This window comes from Salvelinus sp. IW2-2015, linkage group LG19 (genome assembly GCF_002910315.2).
Source record: "Salvelinus sp. IW2-2015 linkage group LG19, ASM291031v2, whole genome shotgun sequence".
Lineage (NCBI taxonomy): Eukaryota > Metazoa > Chordata > Actinopteri > Salmoniformes > Salmonidae > Salvelinus > Salvelinus sp. IW2-2015.
The window spans coordinates 30,822,438-30,841,578 of NC_036859.1; the positions used below are offsets into that span (position 1 = coordinate 30,822,438).

Genomic DNA, 19,141 nt, shown 5'->3' on the forward strand with positions numbered 1-19,141 from the left:
AAAGCCTTTTGCAATTATGTTAGCACAGCTGAAAACGGTTGTTCTGATTAAAGAAGCAATACAACTGGCCTTCTTTAGACTAGTTGAGTATCTGGAGCATCAGCATTTGTGGGTTTGATTACAGGATCAAAATGGCCAGAAACAAAGACCTTTCTTCTGAAACTCGACAGTCTAGTCTTGTTCTGACAAATGAAGGCTATTTCATGCGAGAAATTGCCAAGAAACGTAATATCTCGTACAACGCTGTGTACTACTCCCTTCACAGAACACCGCAAACTGGCTCTAACCAGAATAGAAAGAGGAGTGGGAGGCCCCGGTGCACAACTGAGCAAGAGGACCAAGTACATTAGTGTCCAGTTTCAGAAACAGACGCCTCACAAGTCTTCAACTGGCAGTTTCATTAAATAGTACCCGCAAAACAGTAGTCTCAATGTCAACAGTGAAGACGCGACTCTGGGATGCTGGCCTTCTAGGCAGAGTTGCAAAGAAAATGCCTTATCTCGGACTAGCCGATTAAGAGATTAAGATTTGCAAAAGAACACAGACACTGGACAGAGGAACTCTGCCTAGAAGGCCAGAATCCCGGAGTCGCTTCTTGTGTTTTGTGGGTACTATTTAATGAAGCTGCCAGTTGAGGACTTGTGAGCTTCATTAAATAGTACCCTCAAAACACCAGTCTCAACGTCAACAGTGAAGAGTTGCAAAGAAAAAGCCATGTGATATATTCAATGCGCATAACATGAACATGTAAATTAATTTTAGCATAGACGTCAATGCTAAAGATATCTAGGGTTTTGAAGCAAACTTCTGTCTAGAAATGGCAGACTGGTCTCAGAGTATGACATAACATAGTAAATGTAATTCCGGGACACTGGAATTAGTATGATAAGTTACGTTTGGTATGGTTATGTAACCGATGTGAAATGGCTAGCTAGGTCCTTGAAGTAGTGGTTCCCCTTGCTCTGCAAGGGCCGCGGCTTTTGTGGAGCGATGGGTAACGATGCTTCGTGGGTGACTGTTGTTGATGTGTGCAGAGGGTCCCTGGTTCGAGCCCGTGTCGGGGCGAGGGGACGAACTTTACTGTTACAGTTACAGATAGACAGTTACTTAAGGCAAAAACTAAAGGAGGGTATAACGCGAACTAGTGGTGCGCAGGTCAGCTGTTTCTTCACCCGCAATTGTTAGTAACTCATAAGCCATGCACAACCGGCAGACTATATGTGATAAAGTGAAAATCTGAGGCCCGCAACCAACCCTTACCCGCGAATATATCAAATGCGCTATAGGCTACAGTCAAATATGACAGGGATATGTTTCTGCTTATAATTTACGACATTTCGGTAGGCTATTTGTTGGTCAACTTTCTCTTTTGTCATCATATGTTGCCCTAGAAGACTAAATAAACCTTTGCTCAACAGAATAATGTAATAGATCGATAGAATGAATATTCAATCTAGTTGACATTGGTTAAATTTTCTCTGTCATCTTTCGCGGAGCAAAGACGTTTAGGGACCGGGGAGAAAATACAATAACGCACAAACAAAGGGAAAGATTTTCTGTGCAAAATGTCCAAATTACATCCGTTTGACCGGTTGTAAGGAAAAAGAAATCTATGAAAACAATGCAATGTGTTTCTGATAAGATTTCAGTTAGGCTGCGATGCATATTTTATGTGGTTGAAAAAGCCTACTATCAGCTTTTATGATGAAGACAACACCTTTACATATTGTATCTAACTGAGCATTGCATTCTCTCAAGATGCAGAAAGAAAGAAATCATATTTCCCACTCCTGTTCCCAAGTCCAAATTTTGCCTACATTTGGTAAATAATTTTACTACAAGAAATGCTTAATTCTGCAGGAGTTATTGTTAAGGCTGTGTGAGAGGTTATAGACCTACAGTCAGTGTCCAGATTTCAGTTTCCATTTAACCCATCTAAACAGTAGGCTACAGTTCCCTTGACATGCCATAGGCCTATTTGAAGTCCCCATCTTGTGACTGTCTAATATGTATATTGCCTCACAATCATCACACACAACAGCCTCTATCATCCTCTTTTACCACTTCACCAAATCTTTCCCAAACATTACTTTTCTGGCACTCACTCATCTTTTTTTTCAACTCTCCTTTCGCAGCTTTTGTCTTATAGAATTAAACTTTGACAATGTCCTTTTTGCCTCCGTGGATTTTTCTGCCCATTCCCAAAAGCATTATTTGGAGATTGGCTTTGTAGGCTTTTTGGCGTGCGTACAATTAAGCCCTAAMGTTTAGGCTTATGCACTAATACCAGATAGCCTAAAATAATGAAAGAGAAACCTCAATGTAACCTATATAAATTGCCGAAGAATGATCCATTTATGGATTTTCAACCTGCCAGCACCAACCCGCCCTTCAGCCACACAATATTTAATTACCCTAAACCCGTACTCCCGCGGATATAATCGTTCTAGCAACCCAAAGGTTGTGTGTTTGAATCTCATCACAGACAACTTTATCATTTTGCAACTACTTTGCAACCATTTACTACTTTTTTAGCTACTTTGTAACTACTTAGCATGTTAGCTAACCCTTCCCCTAACCTTAACCCTTTAACCTACTCCTAACCCCTGGAGCTAGCTAATGTTAGCCACCTAGCTAACATTAGCCACAACAAATTGGAATTCGAACATATCATACATTTTGCAAATTCGTAACATACCACAGCATACCACCCTGCATCCCACGGCTGGCTTGCTAAGCAGGATTGAAGCTAAGCAGGATTGGTCTTGGTCAGTCCCTGGATGGGAGACCAGATGCTGCTGGAAGTGGTGTTGGAGGGCCAGTAGGAGGAACCCTTTCCTTTGGTCTAAAAAAAATWGCCCAATGTCCCAGGGCAGTGATTGGGGACATTGCCCTGTGTAGGGTGCTGTCTTTCGGATGAGACCTTAAACGGGTGTCCTGACTCTCTGTGGTCACTAAAGATCCAATGGCACTTATCATAAGAGTAGTGGTGTTAACCCTGGTGTCCTGGCTAAATTCCCAATCTGGCCTTCATACCATCACGGCCACCTAATCATCCCCAGTTTACAATTGTCTCATTCATCCCTTCTCTCCCCTGTAACTATTCCCCATTCTGTTGCTGTAAATGAGAATGTGTTCTCAGTCAACTTACCTGGTTAAATAAATAAAAAACATTGAATATTTGGCAAATTCATAACATATTGTACAAATTGCAATTTGTAACATATCATACGAAATGGATGATGGACATCCAGAAATTAATACAAAACGTAACATATCATACAGAAATACAAAATGCTCAGAGACCAGGTTGCAGACCTCTCCTTACTGATGCTAGGGCAGGCACTTGACTGCAGAAGGACACACACTCACCTCCTCAAATTAGTCTCCACCCATTGGATCCGTCAGGAGGTCAGCTGCAGCGGAGTTGCACGTGCTCCATCAGAGACACTTTTAAGGAGATGGGAAACTCCATTAGAATCGTATTAACGCCCATTGTGTACGTTGCCCCAGCTCCTTCAAGGAGTGAATGGGAGTCAATTGGGCGCTAGCTCAACAACCCAACATTAGCATGAATTTCGTCAACAAGAAGTACAACATTACAAATATTTTCCGTGATGTGATAAAAACTCTCATATGCAGATAACATCTATGCTGGCTGGGTAGCATACAGGTTTTTAGCAAATGTTCGACAACATTGTGTGTGGCAATTTAACACTTGCTATCTGTAATATTGTATAGCTTTTGAATCGTGACATTACGCACTTTCGAGGAAAATAGGCACGTTTCCTGACTCATACCCTGACTTTAAAAAGGGATTTCGTGACGATTAGTTTTAGCAACCGCGTGACGCAGCATAACAACCTGAACGCGATTGGTCGACAGTCTGCGGGGTGGGGCGTTAGACGTTCCTCCATTCATTGCCCAATGCCCCATGTATTCAAGATCAAGATGGCAGCCTCCGTGTGTCGGTGCTATGAGGTGAGATTTGTTTTAGTTTAACTCTCCCTTGCTTGCACTGGCAATCGATGGATATTGACTGCTTTGTTTTACAGCTCAGTATTTAACATTCGACGATATTTCTTGAATAACGTGACATTTTATTATGTGATGACAGTTATGAAATGGGCCATAGCCCCCCCCCCCCGGTCGGTGTTCATGAACATTCTAGCTAGCTAAACATATCAGGCATTCTTCATAGCCTATTATTTCAATTTTTTTACACCATAACGCTAGAACAGGTAGATATGTATTGTAATAGCTTCAATAGGAATGTTTGGTTATAGCCCATGTTGTAATTCTCTTCAGCTGGTCGGAAGACGTCTTCTACTCCTGCCATCCCGTGCTGTCTTCTCCTCATTCAGTAGAGGAGATGCCTACAGAATTGGTTGGTCTCCGGCTGTCCCTGTGCAGGTAGCTATGCATTATCCAACGCATTATCCTAGTTGACCTTCGAATAGTGATGGATCTGGTGGTAGCTAACTAGCCAATACACCAACTGTTAATATTCTGTCATTCACTTATATTTTAAGTGCCATCTTTCTCTCAGGTGCGGTATGCGTCAGAACGACCTAGTCGTAAAGGCTTCTTCGGGGGGTTTGTGGAGAACCTGAGGCAGGAGTTTGGGAAGGACAAGGAGATGAAGGAGAACATCAAGAAGTTTAGAGAGGAGGCCAAGAGGCTGGAGGAGTCGGATGCCCTGCAACAGGCTCGGAGGAAATTTGTAAGTTCAAATTTGATTTTGGAGTGTAATGTCCCTTTAAGCCCATGGTCACTCACCTTGGTTGTGCAGACTTGTTTCAGCCCAGTACTAACCTTCAACTAGTGAAGGTCTTGATGATAAGGTTAATGGTCAGTGCTGTGCTGGAACAAAAGCCTGCACATGCCGTCCAGGACTAGGGTTGGTGGCAAGTTGACTTTCATCTGTGTTCCGAACAAACACTTGTGATGTCATGCACACTTGATGCTTGACTAATGTGACGTCTCATCAATGTCAACCGTTTCTTTCTGCCAGAAAACAATTGAATCAGAGACGGTAAAGACCTCTGAGGTGTTCAAGAAGACCCTGGGGACTCTGTCAGAGACTGTGAAGGAGGTGAGTCATTGTAACACTCTTGAAAATGATGCATGGAACAAAGGTCATTGACATTATCAGTTGAAGTAAACCCTCAGAATGAATCCTAAATGCAAATGTTTAATCCTTATGTACTCCTTTTAGCCCATCAATGGTGTAAATCTGTTTTTATATTTCTCTTATAAAAATTTTATTTCAGCTGAGGTATTGGACAGCTTATGAGTTAAACTTCACTTCTATATCAGTTCTAACCCAAAGATGACATTTATGTGGAACTGTTATTTATAGTAGCTTGCCACTAATCTGCCTGTAGTAAAGTCATTATAACTTGTTGTGGTCCATGTCTGTCTGTCCAGGGCTTTGAGGAAGTGACCCGTACAGACCTGGGGAAGAARATCAAGGAGGGGGTGGAGGAGGCAGCCAAGACGGCCAGGCAATCTGCTGAGTCTGTGTCCAAGGGAGGAGAGAAGCTGGGAGCGACCAGCGCCTTCAGGGCCATCTCACAGGTCAGAGACTGGCACTTAAAATAAGTAACACAACTCTCCATTGAAGGAAATTGGTTACGCTTTATTATTTTATTATTTTGTCTGCTATTTACCCAGTTCCTGCTTAAAAATGGGCTTATTTACATGATTACTATGTATCATTAATTGTGTTGAATGATTTTAAATAAGCATAAGAATGTAGCAGTTGTAACCAGTTGTTTTGGGGTAAATACCAGCTGTTGGAAGGACTTTTTAAGAAACATTGAAGCATCAAATGGAGGCTGAAAATGAGTCAAACGTCATTAATTCTATGGAATAATTTTACTGATATACTGATCACCTTTTCCCCCTCCCTCTGTGTGTGTACAGGGAATGGAGTCAGTGAAGAGAGAGATTGATGTGGTAGACGATGGTACCTATAGGGCTCCTTCTCAACTCAGGAAGAGAAGTGAATTCTCCTTCAAGGGAGGGGAGAGTGACAACCGTGTCTTTGAGGCCAATGAGTATGTCCCTTTTTACTTGTTCATAACCATGACATGGTTAACAGATACATTTTCCCATTCGCCAACAATGCTATGTGTGTCCATTCAGCCATGCTTGAAACTATTAGGAAATACAACCAATTGATATAAATTGTCTATTTTGATTTACAGAGAGGACATAGGTGTTGTTCTGCACAAGGATTCTAAGTGGTACGCACAGTGGAAGGACTTCAAGGACAACAATATGGTTTTCAACAGTAAGAGAATGTTACTGTATTTCATCAGATAACATGAGAGTGATGTAATCATAGGTCACATTCATGGTTGTGTGCACTTCACTGGCCAGTCAACAGGTGGCACTATATTCATTATATGGGCAAAGTGGAGGCAAAGTTTTCGGTGTTATACTTATATCTCGATGTCAAGACTTTCAGAGATGGGATTTTTCCTGATCAAGAAACACTTTCTTTTACATTGTATCTTATTTGATTTTCTGTGGAGGGTCCCAGAGTCTAGAAGTCTTTGTGATATTTGCAGTTCAGCATTTCTTAAAGTACCTCTTCTCACTCCTCAGGGTTCTTTGAGATGAAAATGAAATATGACGAGAGTGACAACGCCCTTGTCAGAGCATCTCGAGCCGTGACCGACAGAGTCACCGATCTACTAGGTAAACAACCTCTCTTTTAAATGATGTCCCGGTTTAATCACTCTGAGGGGATTACTGGGTGTGCACAATACTTTCTCTGTTATATTGTCTGGTATGTCAATAGCCACAAAGTGACTACCCTCTTTTTCTTCAGATGTTCTGATGGATGGTTGGACTACATGGGTTTCCACTATTTTTACATCAAATCCTTGTTATTTGGTTGGCAGGTGGTCTCTTCTCGAAGACTGAGATGTCTCAGGTGCTGACCGAGATCTTAAAGGCAGACCCCAGCTTCGACAAGGACTCCTTTCTCAAACAGTGTGAGAAGGACATCATCCCCAACATCCTAGAGGTAAGGGCACTAACACTTTCAAGCACTTTTTTTAATCAATGTTTTTGTTGTTTTGAATTGTTAGTCATGAGCACTTGGAGCTTTTGAAATGCTCACCAGAAGTGTAATCCATAAATCACTAGAATTGAATATATGTTGGTTAGCTTTGTGATAAGGGAACTGTACAGCTCTGCAGTAACTAATATTTAGGAATGCACCTATGTGGCTGTGTTGTGCAGGCTATGATCCGTGGAGAGCTGGAGGTCCTGAAGGACTGGTGTTATGAAGCTGTAAGTAGTTTTATACAGGCTGCACTCTATTCCTATTTTCTATGTTTACTGATGTCTGTAACAAGTAGTGTATGTACAAAAGGGTTTACTTGGCATGCTTTCTTTTCTCAGAAATATAGTTTTTATTAGATTTTCTTATCACTATCAGGGTGAAAAATACTTTCATGGCGTTCTTCCTTCCTTTTGACCCTCGTCTCTCTCTGTCCTCAGACATACAGTCAGCTGGCCCACCCTATCCAACAGGCCAGGGCCCTGGGTCTAATGTTCCAGTCCAAGGTCCTAGATATAGACAACATAGATGTAAGTACATTAATGTGTCTGTCAAGCCCAACCAGGCCACGTCATTACTCTGTTTGAGCTACATGTACAAGTCGGTCACCAACATTTTGGTAGCCAGCTGATTGTCATTATTTCAGGTTTAACATAATTTCCTTCCCCAGCTCCCTCTCTGCCATTCCTTCATTCCTTCTCTTATTCTCTCTCTCAGTTGGCGATGGGGAAGCTCATGGATCAAGGCCCTGTGCTGATCATCACGTTCCAGGCCCAGGTGGTCATGGTGATTCGTAGTCCCAAGGGAGACCTGGTGGAAGGGGATCCAGTGAGTTACCATGGTTACAACCTCTGTGTTATCTATTCTACCCATCTCTCTCTATCCTGGGTCATTTTGCTCCTTAACCTGTCCATCTCTCTAGCCTTTGATGGTAATATGCAGTCTGATACTCTCTAATATGTGGTTAGCCACTGGGAGTAGACGGATACCGGACTGCACTCTGGTCAAAGACTATTACAGTAAACAGTCATGTCAGCAGTCTCTATACACAATTTACAATAAGAGAAAAATAACACACCGTAATTCCTCTCAGGAGAATGAACATTACAGTTACACCAACTGGGAGGCTAATCACATATTACAACATGGTAAAAAAAAAATGGTGAAGAAAGTTACCTCTACATACACATTACTTGTATTTACATATAACAATAGGAAACTTATAGCATTTAAATAAGTATTTGTTATGACTTACATTTGGTCAAAAACGCACAAATATCCCTGGTCTCCACAAAAGCCAACTGAAAACTGAGAAATAACCTTTAATTCATTTTTTATCAATAGGTTGCCATGGAGAATAATCAAATAATAATAATTGGTAGAACACATGAAAGGAAACATCCAGAGTTTACCAGAATCTCAAATTAAATTTAGCAGGATTTTAAATCTAAATCTAACAGGCTTTTATACAGATGGTATCTTTTGTCCTACTTCCCTAGACCTCTTTCTAGCCCTGTTTCTTCTAGCCCTGTTTCTTCTAGCCCATTCCTGCTTCCCTTAACCTTGATATTTTTTTCCCGTTCTTCTAACCATTGGCCTGTCTTCTTTGTCTCTTCTTCCTCTCGCCTACTCTTGGTGATATCTCTTGTTCCTCCAACCTTTCCTTCTCTCTCCCTAACCCCCCCCCCCCCCCCCCCCCAGGAGAAGGTGTTGAGGATGATGTACGTATGGGCTCTGTGTCGGGACCAGGAGGAGCTCGACCCCAAAGCTGCCTGGAGACTACTGGACATCTCTGCCTCCAGCACTGAGCAGGCTCTCTGAGAGACCAGGGAAGGAGAAGAGACAGAGGGACACACACTCAACCCATGTATACATACACACACAACCCAGTACACACACACACAACACACACACACACTGAGTGTATATATACATGCACACAACCCAGTATACACACACACACACACATGCACACAACCCAGTATATACACACACACACACACACACACACATGCACACAACCCAGTATAAACACACACACCACACACACACACACACACACACACACACACACACACACACACTCACGCACACTAACCCAGTATACACACACACACACACTCACGCACACAACCCAGTATACACACACACACACACTCACGCACACAACCCAGTAACATACACACACACACTCACGCACACAACCCAGTATACATATACACACACACACAACCAGTATACACACATATACACACATATACACACACAACACAACCCAGTATATACATACACACAACACACACACACACCCAGTATACACACATATACACACACACCACACACCACCTCACGTTGCCACAAACCCAGTGTACATACACACACACACTCACGCACACAACCCAGTATACATACACACACACACACAACCCAGTATACACCGCAACATCACACAGCCCGTCAGTAGGACATGCACAGGACGTGGCAGCGTGCCACTCTAGAGAAGCACACTGGAGTGTGTGAGTGTGTGGTCCTGGGAACAGAACAGTGTGTTTTCCGGACAGAGGAGGAGGTCTCGATGTAAAAGGACAGTTTGTTTTCACCAAGTGACTCCAAAAACAAAGCGCCTGTGTCTCTCTCTCTCTCCATCTCTCTCTCTCTCTATATCTCTCTCTCCATCTCTATCTCTCTATCTTTCTCTCTATCTTTCTCTTTCTCCATCTCTCCCAGTGGAAGAGTCCATGCTCTTTCATGCTGGTTGCCTGTTTTGGAGCAGAGGGATCCTTCGAATAGTCATATAGTCATATTTAAGCCTATTTATGGTTAAAGCTCCATCCTGTCATGAGTCTTCAACAAGAAGAAACTTAGCGTATTTTAAATGAATATGTCAAACACTGCTTCTTAGCAAGCTAGGCTGGCACCACAGTCAGGTTTGTCATAAGGCCACTACTACTTCAGCTGAATAATTGCCATTTCACCTTTTGCACTTATGTTGTCAATACCTCCACATGTACGTACAGGGTACAGTACAGAAGATGGCTGCCAGCAACAGCTACATTCCTACTTTTTATGGCTGTTTTTGAGATTTTTTTATTTATTACATAAGTTTGTTTGACTGTATTACAAGGTTTTCACATCAGGAAACCAGAATACTGGTAATTGAAATGATTATTTTTGTATCCATAATTCTAACTCAAATGGATATTTCTGAAGTGCTTCTGGTTGGTTGTAGCTAACTGATTTCAGTGTTTGATTCATTGTGTTTAACGTTACAGAACAATGACCGGCATTATGATGTGAAGAGTTGGTTGGTTCTAGCATGAAGAAAGCATTTTGAAATGGACAATCATATTTCAGCCGTCTATATAAATAGCATGTACATGTAATGCTCTGAGATGGACTATTCTACAAAACAATGACCACATTGTATAAAGTATGGTTAAATATGGCTTGTAAATGAAAGGATATAGGACTTGGAGTTTTTATGGAACAACTTTGACCATGAATGTGTTGACACAAGGTTAGTTTCTAACTGACTATAGATCTGTTTCTAACTATATTAACCAGATTTTTCAGGTTTAGCTGTTGACAGATGAGGTCAATTTGAAGGCCTAGAATCAGATTTCCCTACGTCCAGTCATATATGTAACCATTAGGTCCCTATGCCCAATCCTATACGTAACCTTTATGGGGTATAAATATATCTGATCCTGGAACAGGGGATGGGGCAACTCCTAGAAGCTCACAGGATGTTGAAGTGATCAGCCCTTGTAGTGGCAGAAACCTCGTATTACACAGCTTATTTAAGACCAGGGTTTTTAGTGTAAAATCACCTGATTCCACTCTTGGTTGAATCCTAACTTGAGACACTCATGTTCAACTCTGGCTCATGCAAACATTAATTCATGTTTATGGGAGATTTGTGGAAATTGAGGTACACGCGTGGATCTCAAGTTAGGATTCAACTGCGAGAGTATCAAATTAGTTTACATTCATCCACTTAATTTGAGTCGACCAAAATAAATGTTTGTATTTTTCCCATTTTTGTTGTTGGTTTTTAACAATGACATAAAACAATGTGTTTTACTTCTGCCATGAATAAAGAATGCTGTATGATGCTGAAGCTTTGTCCCTGTTTTTCATTGGCCGTCATTCACAAAGTTCAGTCTTTAAGGGTATAATAATAGTCTATCGTTGCAATGCATTACACACAAACTCGGCAAAAAAAGAAACGTCCTCTCACTGTCAACTGCGTTTATTTTCAGCAAACTCAACATGTGTAAATATTTGTATGAACATAACAAGATTCAACAACTGAGACATAAACTGAACTAGTTCCACAGACATGTGACTAACAGAAATTGAATAATGTGTTCCTGAACAAAGGGGGGCGATCAAAAGTAACAGTCAGTATCTGGTGTGGCCACCAGCTGCATTAAGTACTGCAGTGCATCTCCTCATGGACTGCACCAGATTTTCCTGTTCTTGCTGTGAGMTGTTACCCSACTCTTCCACCAAGGCACCTGCAAGTTCCCAGACATTTCTGGGGTGGAATGGCCCTAGCCCTAACCCTCCAATCCAACAGGTCSCAGACGTGGGAATCAATAGGRATGTTTTCTTTTTGGCAAGTGCTGTCTAGCTCTCTCTCTATTTAGCTGCTGTTCATGGTCCTGATTGGTTATGGTTAGGTTCTGCCCATTGACCCGATGGCTTGGGCACTGCCCATGGTCCTAATTAGGTGGGCGCTGTCTACTTTCTTCAATGGTTAGGTGGTTAGGTGCTGTCCMTGGTCCTGACTGCCATCCCTCATAGCCTTTGGTCAGATTCCTCTGCTCAGATGTTTACTTAACTTTTCTGTAACTTAACTTCTTATGGCTGCAGGGGCAGTATTGAGTAGCTTGGATGAAAGGTGCACAGAGGTGCCCAGAGTAAACGGCCTGCTCCTCAGTCATAGTTGCTAATATATGCATATTATTAGTAGTATTGGATAGAAAACACTCTGAAGTKTCTAGAACTGTTTGAATTATGTCTGTGAGTATAACAGAACTCATATGGCAGGCAAAAACCTGAGAAGAAATCCAACCAGGAAGTGAGAAATCTGAGGTTGGTCGGTATTCAACACATCGCCTATTGAAAACACTGTAGGATATGGATCTGTTTGCACTTCCTACGGCTTCCACTAGATGTCAACAGTCTGTAGAACGTTGAATGAAGCTTCTACTGTGATGTTGAGCCGGATGGGAGCTGTTTGAGTCAGTGGTCTGGCAGAGAGCCAGGTCCTGGTCATGCGCATTCCACATGATATCGATTTGCGTTCCATTACTTCTATAGACACAAAARAATTCTCCGGTTGGAACGTTATTGAATATTTATGATAACAACATCCTAAAGATTGATTTTATACTTAGTTTGACAAGTTTATTCGACCTGTAATATAACTTTTTGAMGTTTTCGTCCGACGTTCGCCTGGACCTGCATGAGCGTTTGGATATGTGTACTTGGATATACTTGGATATGTGTACTATATCCTTCCTGTTTGGCCTTGTCCGGGGGTATCATCGGATGGGGCCACAGTGTCTCCTGACCCCTCCTGTCTCAGCCTCCAGTATTTATGCTGCAGTAGTTTATGTGTCGTGGTGCTAGGGTCAGTTGGTTATATCTGGAGTACTTCTCCTGTCTTATCCGGTGTCCTGTGTGAATTTAAGTATGCTCTCTCTAATTCTCTCCTTCTCTCTTTCTTTCTCTCTCTCGGAGGACCTGAGCCCTAGGACCATGCGTCAGGACTACCGGGCATGATGATTCCTGTCTCTTATACACATCTAGATGTGTATAAGAGACAGATTTTTATGCTGCAGTAGTTTATGTGTCGTGGTGCTAGGGTCAGTTGGTTATATCTGGAGTACTTCTCCTGTCTTATCCGGTGTCCTGTGTGAATTTAAGTATGCTCTCTCTAATTCTCTCCTTCTCTCTTTCTTTCTCTCTCTCGGAGGACCTGAGCCCTAGGACCATGCGTCAGGACTACCGGGCATGATGACTCCTTGCTGTCCCCAGTCCACCTGGCCTTGCTGCTGTTCCAGTTTCAACTGTTCTGCCTGCGGCTATGGAACCCTGACCTGTCCACCGGACGTGCTACCTGTCCCAGACCTGCTGTTTTCAACTCTCTAGAGACCGCAGGAGCGGTAGAGATACTCTTAATGATCGGCTATGAAAAGCCAACTGACATTTACTCCTGATTATTATTTGACCATGCTGGTCATTTATGAACATTTGAACATCTTGGCCATGTTCTGTTATAATCTCCACCCCGCACAGCCAGAAGAGGACTGGCCACCCCTCATAGCCTGGTTCCTCTCTAGGTTTCTTCCTAGGTTTTGGCCTTTCTAGGGAGTTTTTCCTAGCCGCCGTGCTTCTACACCTGCATTGCTTGCTGTTTGGGGTTTTAGGCTGGKTTTCTGTACAGCACTTTGAGATATTAGCTGATGTACGAAGGGCTATATAAAATAAACTTGATTTGATTTGATTTGTACTAAACGCGCTAACAAAAGTAGCTACTTGGACATAAATGATGGACATTACCGAACAAAACAAACATTTCTTGTGGGAGTCCTGGGAGTGCATTCCGATGAAGATCAGCAAAGGTAAGTGAAGATTTATAATGCTTTTTATGAGTTTTGTTGACTGCACAATTTGGCGGGTAACTGTATGGCTTACTTTTGTGGCTGAATGCTGTTCTCAGATTATTGAATATTGTGCTTTTGCCGTAAAGATTTTTGAAATCTGACACAGCGGTTGCATTAAGAACAAGTGTATCTTTAATTCTATGTAAAACATGTATCTTTCATCAAAGTTTATAATGAGTATTTATGTTATTTGACGTGGCTCTCTGCAATTTCTCCGGATATTTTGGAGGCATTTTTGAACATGGTGCCAATGTAAACTGAGGTTTTTGGATATAAATATGAACTTAATCGAACAAAACATATATGTATTGTGTAACATGAAGTCCTATGAGTGTCATCTGATGAAGATCATCAAAGGTTAGTGATTCATTTTATCTCTATTTCTGCTTTTTGTGACTCCTGTCTTTGGCTGGAAAAATAGCTGTGTTTTTCTGTGATTTTGCGGTGACCTAACATAATAGTTTGTGGTGCTTTCGCTGTAAATTTGAAATCGGACACTTTGGTGGGATTAACAACAAGATTACCTTTAAAATGGTATAAGATACATGTATGTTTGAGGAATTTTAATTATGAGATTTCTGTTGTTTGAATTTGGCGCCCTGCACTTTCACTGGCTGTTGTCATATCATCCCGTTAACGGGATTGCAGCCATAAGAAGTTTAACAAAATATATACTTTCCGATCAACCAAGTTGTCCCTCAAATATCAAATAGGCTTAACAGAAGTTTGAAAGGTGAGGGAATAATAAGGACCATTTTTAGTCTATATACTAAAAAGGACAGTTGAGCTTTTGAATGTTTTTAGATCTTTCAAATCAAAGTCATGGGGTTTTGGCATCTTTCATTATGCTACATTTCAAGTAAAGAGCTTCATTGTGCTACATTTCAAGTAAAGAGCTTCATTGTGCTACATTTCAAGTAAAGAGCTTATGTAAGTGCTTCCTGAATTGTAAATGAACCATTTTTATGGCATTATTCTCGTGTGGTAGGCTATACTGGCAGAGCATTGGTGCGAGAGGGGTCCTGCTGGCCGTTGAGTGTCACTCATAGGCCTGGTCATTCATTTTACATAAGAGAGGGCCTTTTAGCCCGAGGCACTTTATGCAATCATATGAACAATGATCTCCACCGACCTTTTGATCTCAACCCCTACAAAAATGTCCACTAATTATAATCCACATAATAATTAACATGTCCTGTTGCTGCAGGATTATTTTCCTGCTGTGAGAATCAAGGTCATATTAAATTAAGCGCATCTGCACATAAGGGTCTACCTTTACTTATGTACCTATGTACTAGCTGTTGAGAAAGTGGATGAGATGGGAGGGAATGAGTGGGGTAGGGGTTTAACGCGTGGAGAGGCTGGCCCTTGGATAGACTGCGCGCGAACATATAGGACACCGCGAGCAAGTGCGGTGATAAAAGGAGCGCTGACCGTGGTGCTGAATACACGACTTCACAAGGGATTCCAGTCAAGTGGACCAGAAGACTTGCGCATCCGCCGCGACCAAGAGACTTCACGAAACCGAAGTCAATCAATTCAACAGTTCAATTGTCGTCAGTTATTCAGTGTTCTGAGAGACTTTGTCCACTTTATAGAAGTTTAATGAAATGCAGATGCTGACGATATAGGGATGAAATTGTATTGAATACTTTGATTCGTTTTGCATGCAAATAATGGGTGTCTATGGCTGAAAACACCCTTTTCAAGTTGTAAATGTCCACGTGTTTTTGTGCCAACTAATCTTTTATAAGTTATATTTCGTTTAGGCTACTATTTAATTTAGGTCACAATTCTGTAAACTACCATACAATATAAACATTTTGGTTCAGACAAAAAAACATATAGCTGCCACTGCCTATGGAATTTAAATTTGAGAAAATGTAAAGCCTTGGCCAAAGCTACTGACATGTGAAGTGTTTTTACAGTATGTGATTCACATCAGCACATGTAATAACTTAAAGATCAGCTCAGGGGCAGACTGGCCATCTGGCATTTCGGGCAAATGCTAGATGGGCTGGTCCATTTTTAGCAGAGCAATCCTATCTAACTTGTTTTTTTAGGTAAATTATCATTATTGGGCTAATAATAGGGGCCTCAGGGGAAAAAATTGGGCCTGTGTGTTAGAAATGCCAGGGACGATTTCTGGTCCCAGTCTGGCCCAGGATCAGTTTAGTGGATTTGTAGCCTTCTATCATCTGTATTCATGACCATGGCTCTGTGATGCTGCTGTGACCATGGCTCTGTGATGCTGCTGTGACCATGGCTTTGTGATGCTGCTGTAACCATGGCTCTGTGATGCTGCTGTGACCATGGCTCTGTGATGCTACCATGACCATGGCTCTGTGATGCTGCTGTGACCATGGCTCTGTGATGCTGCTGTGACCATGGCTCTGTGATGCTGCTGTAACCCATGGCCTCTGTGATGCCTGCTGTGACCATGGCTCTGTGATGCTGCTGTGACCATGGCTTCTGTGATGCTGCTGTGACCATGGCTCTGTGACTGCTACGTGACCATGGCTCTGTGATGCTGCTGTGACCATGGCTCTGTGATGCCTGCTGTGACGCATTGTGGCTTTTGTGATGCTGCTGTGACCATGGCTTCTGTGATGCTCGCTCCGCTGCGACATGGCTTTGGTGATGCTGCTGTGACCATGGCTCTGTGATGCTGCTGTGACCATGGCTTTGTGATGCTGCTGTGACCATGGCTCTGTGATGCTGCTGTGACCATGGCTCTGTGATGCTGCTGTGACCATGGCTCTGTGATGCTGCTGTGACCATGGCTCTGAGTCTTGGTGTGTTCAAGAGCACATCTGGACAGCCACCTAAATGATTGATCTAATGCTTCGGAACCAGAAGAGGGCGGAAGCTGTATTTGTTTGCTTTTCAAGACAATCATTTTAATGTGGTTATTCCAAACATTCATGGTTGTGCTCTGTTCTTTTTTCTTCACACCCCTGCGCTTACATTTTTTTTTGCATTAATATTTCCTTACATATTTTCTTTACTTTTCGGTCCTGTTTTCAAGTTAATAGAAGTCAATAGAACTTCCCTCGGCCCATTACTGTTCAGGATTGAGATTTCCTATCACCYTTTCTTTGCCCTGTAGTCATTCACCACGGAGTCTGATATGTTGAATTTAAGCACTCAATGTTGATCAAGCGTTTTATTTTGGTTTTCTCAACTGTCCAACCCTATAAGCTGCAGCTGTTTGATAAATGACAGGACCAGGGTATCATCTCCTTATTTGATCCAGTCTCCATTAAAGCTTTCAGCCTGTCCTGAGCCCATGCAGGCTATTAGCTTGTCTTTGTGAGGAGCCGGAGAGGATGAGAAGCCTCATGGAATAGACATAGCAGACTGCAGAGTGAGCTGCTCCTGCTAAGCTCTCATCACCCATTCAAATGGATTGTCTTTTCTGAACAAGACTGAGTTCTTGGCATCACAAGGATTCCCTGGGATCAGTGTTTAGTCCTATGCACATTCTGTTGCTGACTTTCTTACGTCAGTCTGAAGTGTTTGAGACAAATGTTTGAGTTCATTCTCCGAGGTGAAATACACAGAAGTGTTGGACTTGCAGACGTTTGTTTGTGTTATCTGAAGTCTGAACATTACTTTAAATCAAGCCTTTATACAGTAGAATAAACCAAGCTCCTCAAGTTGTTCACTTCATGCTGGGCACTGATTGACTGTAGTGTTTTGTTTGACTCGGTTGCTTGTTCTTTCAGGTTGTCCGCTGAAGAGTTCCAAATGGAGACACACAGCACCGTTGGAGCGAATGATGAATGACTATGGCATCCCCAACAGAGASGAGCAATTATTCAGCCCAACAGTGAAGAGATGCCTCTGACTACTCTATTCCTGTTCAAGCTGACCTGTCAATTAGACCTTGCAATCACTCTTCAATCATCTTTCTGGCAATAACCAACCAGGCGTTTTAACTACTGACCCAAGGAGAAGAATTAATAGCAATACAATACAGACATTTCCTGTGTTACAGTACTTCTAACTTWTTGGTGAGCCCAGTCAGAAATATCAATGGACTTTATGAGTCGGTTATAATGTTATTATTAGTTTGGGGATAAGAAATACTCTCTCTCTTGTTATATTGGCCCACAGAGCCAAGCTTCTTAAGAAAATCTCTCACTCCACTTACCCTGACCTGAAGCTTATTAAGCTGTGAACCTTTGAACATACAAGCACTATATACTAGGTCATTGATCCACAATTCCTCTTCAACCACTCAGTTAAATGTATCCCCCTCACCCCGCCTCCTGTTTCTAATTATTCACATTATTCACAAGGCATAGTTGGACCATTGCTTAAAGAAGTAGATTTGACAGGTTAGAGAGTCTACAGTTGTCAGTGCAATAGTAAGTGGTACGCGGGGAAGACTTTGGTACAACTGTCACATTCAGCTTGTATGTACCGTACAGGGCTGTGTCCCTTGGCTGTTACCATCCCACATGGACACCAGAACACGACGAGTCCTTGAAAATGAATTAAGCCCCAGTGAGCCTGTTCCAACTTGTCTGTTATTGGTTTACTGAAGTGTTCATGAATCCATAGGACTGCTTATCATCATGTCATCCCTGTTTGKCTTCTATCACTGTTGTTGCCTATGCGGCCAAAGGGTGAACTGAATTGACACCCAAATACCCACATCCACTCCACACAAAGGAACCTTTTAGATGATGACCGATACCCAAACTGTTTTCATGCCCAAACTCTGTTTTCTACCTTAATTCGAAAACAAAACAATCTCAACACCAAAGGACATTTTTCAGTGTAGGTCACATTTCTGACACTCCAACTCCAAGATGAGTGATGTGCCCTCCTGGCTGGACTATGAACACTATGAACTGTTGTCCCCGACCCCAGCAAGTTTCCCCAGGGGCCCCTCAGGCACGGGGCTGCTGCCTGTAGCAGGCCACGTGGAACAGTGTATGGCCCTGTGCTTCGTGGGCCTCCTGCTGCTCCTCCTGCTCTTCCTGATAGTACGCTGCATCCGCATCCTGCTGGACCCCTACAACAGTATGACTGCCACCTCCTGGACCAACGACCCCAGGGACCCGTTGGAGAGGGGCCAGTTTGACTACGCCCTGGTGTAGGAGGGTTTGGGAGAAGAAGAGGGATGTGGAGAGTTTTGGGACCCTGAAGCAGGTTCAAGGGGGATGTTGCCCTAACTTTCGGACGGACTTGGATGAGACCAAAAAAAGTAGCTACATATGTAGGATCTTAATTTGATCACCCTGTTGCAGGAGAACTTGTAGTGTATTTGAGGTTTAAAAATGCTTCTGAAGTTTGACATTTCCTTTACGAAAAATGTATCAACCCCTACAAAAATATTGATTATAATCCACATAATAATTCACATTTTCTGTTG

The 19,141-nt window shown here is 42.4% G+C and overlaps 2 protein-coding genes across 3 annotated transcripts; both read left to right on the plus strand.

The window, feature by feature from the left end:
* Positions 1 to 3,880: 3,880 nt before the first annotated feature.
* LOC111979397 (mitochondrial import inner membrane translocase subunit TIM44) lies at positions 3,881 to 9,313 on the plus strand. 2 transcript variants are annotated; one of them, XR_011481599.1, is made up of 14 exons: positions 3,905 to 3,981; positions 4,309 to 4,413; positions 4,550 to 4,723; positions 5,015 to 5,095; positions 5,431 to 5,580; positions 5,929 to 6,062; positions 6,213 to 6,298; positions 6,616 to 6,708; positions 6,915 to 7,039; positions 7,258 to 7,308; positions 7,519 to 7,608; positions 7,796 to 7,906; positions 8,780 to 9,179; positions 9,217 to 9,313. XR_011481599.1 is itself a non-coding variant. In XM_024009908.3 (13 exons), exons 1-13 carry the CDS (start codon positions 3,928 to 3,930, stop codon positions 8,897 to 8,899), a joined length of 1,374 nt encoding a protein of 457 aa, XP_023865676.1. In that variant the 5' UTR covers positions 3,881 to 3,927; the 3' UTR covers positions 8,900 to 9,313. The 2 variants fall into 2 exon arrangements, 1 of the variants encoding a protein (XP_023865676.1); XM_024009908.3 differs by having other exon boundaries at positions 3,881 to 3,981; positions 8,780 to 9,313.
* Positions 9,314 to 18,575: 9,262 nt separating this feature from the next.
* LOC139029355 (cortexin-1-like) lies at positions 18,576 to 18,866 on the plus strand. The gene has a single exon (XM_070449091.1). It carries the CDS (start codon positions 18,576 to 18,578, stop codon positions 18,864 to 18,866), a length of 291 nt encoding a protein of 96 aa, XP_070305192.1.
* Positions 18,867 to 19,141: the final 275 nt, after the last annotated feature.

What these genes read in the sequence shown, in the direction of transcription:
- LOC139029355 (XM_070449091.1), top strand. Translation starts at nt 18,576, where the DNA reads ATGAGTGATGTGCCCTCCTGGCTGGACTATGAACACTATGAACTGTTG.